Genomic DNA, 7,882 nt, shown 5'->3' on the forward strand with positions numbered 1-7,882 from the left:
CACCTACTGCTTAAAGTCAACATAACTATACAACTACAAAGTAAAGAATTGTGTCGGAATCTATTTTCCAATTTACCATTCTGTTGCAGTTGTGGGAAAATTCACTGAAATATAACACGTTATATTAGCAGTTTCACAATAAATCTCTAATAGGATAAGTTTAATGTAAAAAAAGCAAAACATCTTCTTTTCTACATATAAATAATACTTTTAAACATTTAAATGATATTTATTTTTTAGTATTTATTCAGGAGTATTTAGGTGTCTAAGTTAACGCTTTTTAACCCCCTTTTACTTCCGTTTTATTGCTGAAGTCAGTAAACCCAGGATAAGCTACACATTTCACTTCTATCAAACACTTAATCAAAATCAGATGAAATCTGATTTAAAGCCACGCCCCTAATCTGCTGATTTCCAAGGCAACCACGGCACCTGCTCTTGATTGGTGGGCCCGAATCAAACGCGTGCTCAATCAAGCTACAAATAGGCAATTTTCACAACTTCTCGGTCCCTTCGCCTTTCATCAGCAGAGGATTCAAGTATTCTTTGTCTGCAGCCCAAACGTCAGCTTCACCTTCACCATCATGGTTGAGCAGTTTGTTGGAAACTGGACTCTTGTTAACAGCGACAAGTTTGATGACTACATGAAAGCAGTCGGTAAGCTTGTTCATTTTGTGTGGGTTTTTTTTTTTTTTTTTGATTAAAACGATGCACGCTGTTATCTGTTGTATTTTAACAGTTTACTAATTGGATCCTTCCTGTGTTGTAGGCGTAAATTACACCACTCGGCAAATGGGAATCCTTGCAAAGCCTAACGTGGTGATCAGCATGGGTGATGATGGGTTTATCACACTAAAGTCTGTGACTACATTCAAGACCACGGAGTTCAAGTTCAAGCTGAATGAGGAATGCGACGAGGACACTGCTGACGGCAGAGCCACCAAGGTGGGTCATCCCAGGTCCAGCCAGACTTTATTTTACACACATTTTAAGGTCTTACTAAAGCCCTCTCTATAAACTTTCCTAATTTCAGACCACCATGACAATTGAGGATGGCAAACTCGTGCAGAAACAGGCTTGGGATGGAAAGACGACAAGAATTGAGCGAGCAATTGAAGATGGAAAACTAATAGCTGTAAGTAACTGATGGTTTATCTGTGCCATTAAAGCTGTTTGCTCTTTATATGCAGTCTGCATGCCTAACATGGCGCTTTTGCTGCTCTACAGCTTTAAGTGAATGAATGTCTGACCTTTGAACCCTGTCTCAACAGAAATGTTACATGGATGATGTTGTTGCAGTGAGGACCTATAAGAAAGTAGCTTAATGCACTCTTTGTGAAGAGTTCCTGTTCCTCTGTTCCTTCAAGACTGTGCGCTACTGCCAAACATGCCAATAAAGTTTAAACTGTGACACTTCACTCTGTCTGACTCTTACTACAAAGTCTTGTACTTGTGAAGCATCAGGTGCACATTTACTGACTCTAATGTGACTCTGGTGCATAAACTCAAATGTCACATGCTACTCACCCATGCAATTCAACATCCTTTACCTATGGGGGTTTAAATGATTGACAATGTGTGCAGCTCATGTCCTACTAAAAATTTACAGTGGAGCCAGTTTGTCTCCATTTCTAACACTACTTTCAAAGCCAGACTAATTCCCTTCAGTTTAACAGATTGCACTTTAAAAGGCATTTTCAATATGGCTGGTTCAATTCCAAGAATTACATTATAGACTGTATCAATACAGCATGTCCTGCATCCAGATGCCTATCACTATGCAAACGTGCATCCTCTACTAAAAATGCCGTGCCAGCTGCACATCAGGTCAAAGTTAAGGGTGCAAAATTAAGGAAATACCTCCCTGTATAGCTGCACTAGTTTAATGTTCGTAGCTGGCATGACCTGCAGTTACCTTCTTCTAAACTGTAGCAAACGGTTTAGATGTGAAACCTTTTAAAGCAAGAAACCTGATTGGCTTAAACACACATCTGATCTTGAAGCTAGAGGGGAAGGGGGTTACAAAGGCCTTTTGTTTAAACAAAGGGAAGGAAAGCTCCTAAAATCAGAGTAGCCCTCATATGACGAGGTGAGAACGCCAAATCCCTGCTTGCAGTTGGAGCAGTGACCTAGTCTTGGTTGCATGGATGCAAAATTCGAGTGCACATAATTAGTTTTAATTAGGGTCCTTTAGAGCACTACACTGAGGTATAAATCAAAGATTTCCAGGCTGTAGTGAATGGTTGTGGCCCCAGGTGGTGGTCAAGCAACAATGAGTATTGACTAATGACAAGCTGCTTTGTTTTGTCAAGTGCCATGTTATGTAAGATGGTGCCATATGCACACAAATGTTTTTGGTGCTTTGCCTGCACAAAGAATGTGTTGTGGAGCATTTACTTATATTTTTAAAATACATGCTCAGATATAAATATAAGGTATGCGGTGAAACCTGAGGTCCTACCAGCTCAAAAAAACAAAAAACCCTACAGATTAAGCATGCTTATGGTGTTGTGTGGGTGCCAGCTTTAAGAAGCATACTTCCTTTGAAATTGCTTAGCTCCCTTAAACACAATGACATGATCAGCTGCTAAATTCTTTTGTTCTTTTGTTCATTAAGAAAGGATGTGGTAGCTGTGTGCACACCAATACTGTAACAATTATTCCATTTCTCTTTTATTTAAGAAAAGCAGCCTGTTGATTGTGATGGAATAATCTCAATAACGAAAGGTGGTTTCAGGTCCTACAAGGATCTCATTCATCAGCATGAAGCTGTAAGAAATGACATTATTTACTGTTACACAATAAATCGTGATTCCAAAATTTGGGACATTCTGTAAAATGGGAATAAAAACAGAATGCAATGATTTGCAAATCTTGCACACAGAACACATATCGTATGTATCAGCTGACTCATTTTACTATTTGTTTCATGATGATGAGGCTGCAAAATGTTTTCAATTAAAATAACATCTGAATCAGTTCATCAGTGGGACTCTTTTACTGTGAAGCCATGCTGTTGTGATAGATGCAGTATGTGGTTTGGCATTGTCTTGCTGGAAAACATGTCACCTTGATGGGAGCATATGTTGATCTAAAACCTGCAAGTGCCTTTCCATAGGCATTGATGCACCCAATTCCTGCACAGCAGGGTTTTAAAATCAGTCCTGATGACAAGCACTCACTCCTCTTTAGTCCAGAGGACATGGTGTGCATGCTTTCCAAAAAAGTTTTAAATTTTGATGGGTCTGACCACAGACACGTTTTCTACCTGCCCTCAGTTCATTTTAAATTAGCTCTTTCTAGAGAAGATCCAGATTTCTAGATGGCTTCTTTATTGCATCATACATTTGTAACCACCATTTGTGGATGGCAGGGTGAACTTTGTCCACACTTTCATTTTGAATAAAATATATGTTTATGATTTTGCAAATCAATGCATTCTGCTTTTATTTTACACACACAACTTTTTTGGAACTAGGCTTGTATTTGCAGTCATCTTATGTAGTCTCATGTATTCATGTAGTTAATCTCATAAGTTCTATAACAATGTGATAATTACAGATGCAGTTATCCGAGAAAATCCAGAAGTAAGTCCTGAAAATCTTTTGCTGCCGTACTTTCTCATTTGAATATTAAATTGTGTGAACTCGAAGACCCCAAATGTCTCACTATCACTGCAACTTCTACCTCGCAGATATGCTGCACCCTTGTGGTTGATTCCCGTAATAGCAGGCAACTATCGGGCGGCACCACTACATCCTGCTAGGTGGAGAGGGGAGGAGGGGTAACAGTTTAACGTGAATTATAAATAGAGATTTTTTTTATTTTTTTAAATTGAAAAATATTATTCAATTTATTTGAATCCATAACATCGCATATCTTTACAATATCTCTATCTTGACACGTATTTATTTTCTTCGTCCAGATGACGTTACGTGACGCAACGCGATCAAACATGGCCGACAAAGAAAACAGAAGTATGGATGTCGATAAGAGAAAGAATAAACCTTGTGGTAGTCAAGTTAAGCCATTATCTGACGAAGTTACCCAAAGAAAAGACAACCGGGGCAGCACTGACGGCAAGAAGGACGCCGAAGAAAGCCGTGCCACGACACGATACTGCGAGAAACTACAGGCATGGATGTGGCAGTACTACAGTGGATATGTGAACTGGCAAAGCTGGCTAGCAGCGTCAGCCATGTCCTACCCTTACTGTTTACAGCCACCTAACGGGACTTCGACCGTTCTTGATATCAACTCCCAGCACTGGCATAATAATCCGTTTGGTCTTCCGTTGCCTCCTTACCCACCCGCGGCCGGCTCCTCGAGCGGCCGTGCAGGTGAAACCATCGTCGGGGCAGCAGTGCCTGCTCAGCCGCAGCAGCAGCAGCAGCAGGCGAGGGAGAATGGAAATGCACCGAGACCAGGTAAAAGCTGCTACAGACAGTATAACCATATCCGATTTTTCCTAACTCCAAGGGTCACTACATTTGAGGGTTATGATGACCCTCTGGGACTGAGCGCCTTTAAAAACAATTGAAAGGCAGTCCGGCATCCCTTAATAAAACAAACTTCTTTGCTTCTTTTCTCCAGGCCGAGAGTACAGTATTCCTTCTCCTCTCCAAAGACTAATGGCTGAGATGGTGGATTTCTTCATATTGTTTTTCATCAAAGCAACTATAATCATCAGTATTATGCACCTTAGTGGAATCAAGTGAGTTTGTGTATTTATGCCATCCATCCATCCATCCATTCGCTTCCGCTTATCCTTTTCAGGGTCGCGGGAGCCTATCCCAGCTGTCATAGGGTGAAAGGCGGGGTACACCCTGGACAGGTCGCCAGTCTGTCGCAGGGCTAACACATAGGGACAGACAACCATTCACACTCACTTGCACATTCACACCTAGTGGCAATTTCGATTATCCAATTAACCTATCCCCACAAGCTGCATGTCTTTGGACTTTAATGGTAAATGGCCTGTATTTATATAGCGCTTTACTAGTCCCTAAGGACCCCAAAGCGCTTTACATATCCAGTCATTCACCCATTCACACACACATTCACACACTGGTGATGGCAAGCTACATTGTAGCCACAGCCACCCTGGGGCGCACTGACAGAGGCGAGGCTGCCAGACACTGGCGCCACCGGGCCCTCTGACCACCACCAGTAGGCAACGGGTGAAGTGTCTTGCCCAAGGACACAACGACCGAGACTGTCCAAGCCGGGCTCGAACCAGCAACCTTCCGATTACAAGGCGAACGCCCAACTCTTGAGCCACGATCGCCCCTTGTGTATTTATGTTTTTCTAAATTTTTTTATTTTTATCCCTTCAAGAAGGAGACTCGTAATCAGACTAAGACATTCTTTAAACCTGTATCGTTTCATTCACTTTTCAGAGATGTTTCCAAGTTCGCCATGCATTTTATAGTGGAGGAAATCGATGAAGACACATCGATGGAGGAGCTGCAGAAAATGATGCTTGTTGCTCTTGTGTATCGGATATTAGTTTGTTTTTATGAGGTGAGTGGACACGGAGAAGTTTTATGCTGTTATCTGGAGTCTTGACTAGGATGTTGGTCTTAAGGGTACAGCTGCTAGGGGAACCAGGGGCTGTCGTACTCCTAAGTATTTTGCTCTGTGTGTAATTCCGTCTTCCAACAAACTGTGTTCTCATAACCTTAGAGCGTCTCCATTAAAATGGGCAGGTGCCAGTTTGTCAGTGCAATAACATACAAAAACCTACATAAACTTGTTTATTCATTCCTGATTTTGTCACAGTCCCTTACTGTCAGCTGATTTGACATGCGACCCTCTTGTCTTTGGACAGCTGCCACTAAGCCGGCTACACAACAGCAACAGCGGGTTATAAGCTAACATTATGCCAGCTAATGTTAGGCTCAATTTTCCTAAAAGTCACACTTTCGCTCTGATAAACAGTTTGATTACACATCTCACGTCATATGAGGGTCTGGTTGGTAAGTGTCCGAGTCCAACAGTGTTACATTTACTTCAAAGAAAGTTTCACTAACTCTGACTAACAGCAGCTAATGGAGGCTAACAGCAGCTAGCAGTGGCAAAACCAGCAAGAAAAAGTCTGAGATATCAACTCACCTCAGTGTCGCTGTCGTCAGTCAAAAGTGAGCTTCACTGACTCATTGACTCTTATCGGAGTCCTTTCACAAAGTTTTACAGCCTCCTCCAACATAAATGGACTACAACACCAGCATATCAACAGCTTAGGTAGCAGACTGAAAGCTTCCACTCACTACAGACGAACAGCAGCCAGAGTTGTTTGTTCTACCGTGGCCACCGTACTTAGAGTTAAGCACTTAAGGAAGAAGACTGAACTCAGTCGACTGCAATTTGCTGACATCTAGCAGTGATATTTTACCGACCGTAACTTGTTAAATTGTTTGTGGAAAATGTATTTTATGTTTGGTAGCTGATACACGTTTCTCTTTTTAGATCATATGCATTTGGGGAGCAGGAGGAGCCACTCCCGGAAAGTTTCTCATTGGACTCAGAGTCGTGACATGTGACTCATCAGTTCTGGTTCAGCCTAACAGGGTTCTTGTCGTGCCAGCAACTAATGTCTCTCTTTCTGCGTGAGTATTTATTTATTTATTTTTTTAAAGATTATCCATCAGAAGTCACAGCGTGCATGCAAACAGCCTCACATCACATAACGGTACTGTTTCTGTCTCCCTCTTCAGATCGACTGTTCGAGCCTTGAATAAGAACTTTTCCATTGCCTTCTTCTTCCCAGCCTTCATCACTCTTCTGTTCTTCCAGCACAACAGGACTGTGTATGATATGGTTGCTGGTACAATTGTTGTCAAGCGATCCAGGGTCAGATGATGCTGCACAGAAGAATGGCCCCACAATAACTCTGAACAGGCACTGAGTGACAATTTGTTTTCTTTTTAAAAATATAACGTCAACTGAACTCAGACACCTCCCTTTCAAGGTATTGTCAGAGCACAAGAGAATCGGGATGGTTGCATTGAGTTTGAGACACACCAATATGAACTGTTTCAATTTGGATTTGTTGTGTTTCTGACACACACACTGTATTTCTGCACGTATGTCTACATGCTGCTTTCAGAATCAGGTCCTGTGCAAGGAAAAAATGATGGTATCTGCTAAGTTTTTATTGACAGAAGATTTGCTTCCTTTTTAAAATTGTCTTTCAAGATTAAGGGTGACTGTCTAACTTGGCTAACTCAGTATTTAAAGTTTCAGTAGACAAGGAAACCAGAGAAGACAGGATTTTATTTAAAAGAACAGCCAGAATATGAAGATTAAAGAGCCCTTTTCTTGCACCTTTTTTTGTTCTGTTTAACCACCCCCACTTTAAAAAAAAAAAATATTTAAAATAATATTAATAATAATATATAATAACATTTTGCACTGCTCACATGATCTGGTATGAAAGGCAACAAGATTAGAGGCAACAAATCTCTAATGCACGAACATTTCCCCTTTTAAGGAGGCACAGAGTCTAGGAGATAGATATGTAAGTTTCTGTCCCATCTAAAGGTGCTGACAGTGTCTCAGCAGCAGCTTAACCAGGCATTAACAAGTGCTCATGTCATTTTTCCAAGCGTTTATTTTCTAGTCATTTCCTGGGGGATGTGCGTTGTGATTGGCCAAGGTCTACTGGGGCAAATTTTTTATTTTATTATTTTTTTTAAAAACTTGAAGACAGAGCTGGGAGAAGGTGCAAGACTCTAGTTTCCTTTCCATCTGCTTGAGTTATTATGCAGTGTTTTTTTTTTTTTTAAACATTTTGCCTGCAACAAGTTTAAGTTGCTAATCCTGCATTAATGAGATTACGCCATCAAGTATGTCTTTGTATTAAATACGTACCCTCAGACTT

General features: G+C 41.0%; 2 protein-coding genes and 1 long non-coding RNA gene across 3 annotated transcripts; all 3 read left to right on the forward strand.

Moving 5' to 3' along the window:
- Window positions 1-523: 523 nt before the first annotated feature.
- On the forward strand, window positions 524-1,411 carry fabp4b (fatty acid binding protein 4b). Its single transcript, XM_080897068.1, has 4 exons — window positions 524-657; window positions 770-945; window positions 1,034-1,135; window positions 1,272-1,411. Exons 1-4 carry the CDS (start codon window positions 585-587, stop codon window positions 1,323-1,325), a joined length of 405 nt encoding a protein of 134 aa, XP_080753194.1. The 5' UTR covers window positions 524-584; the 3' UTR covers window positions 1,326-1,411.
- A 1,272-nt stretch (window positions 1,412-2,683) lies between these two features.
- Window positions 2,684-3,730, forward strand: LOC308405654. Its single transcript, XR_013973374.1, has 3 exons — window positions 2,684-2,771; window positions 3,562-3,587; window positions 3,695-3,730. It is a non-coding gene; the product is annotated as an uncharacterized lncRNA (long non-coding RNA).
- A 180-nt stretch (window positions 3,731-3,910) lies between these two features.
- Window positions 3,911-7,382, forward strand: LOC308405457 (protein FAM8A1-like). Its single transcript, XM_080896125.1, has 5 exons — window positions 3,911-4,427; window positions 4,594-4,714; window positions 5,400-5,523; window positions 6,469-6,608; window positions 6,717-7,382. Exons 1-5 carry the CDS (start codon window positions 3,926-3,928, stop codon window positions 6,859-6,861), a joined length of 1,032 nt encoding a protein of 343 aa, XP_080752251.1. The 5' UTR covers window positions 3,911-3,925; the 3' UTR covers window positions 6,862-7,382.
- Window positions 7,383-7,882: the final 500 nt, after the last annotated feature.

The sequence above is a fragment of the Rhamphochromis sp. 'chilingali' genome (genome assembly GCF_963969265.1).
Source record: "Rhamphochromis sp. 'chilingali' genome assembly, chromosome: 11".
NCBI lineage: Eukaryota > Metazoa > Chordata > Actinopteri > Cichliformes > Cichlidae > Rhamphochromis > Rhamphochromis sp. 'chilingali'.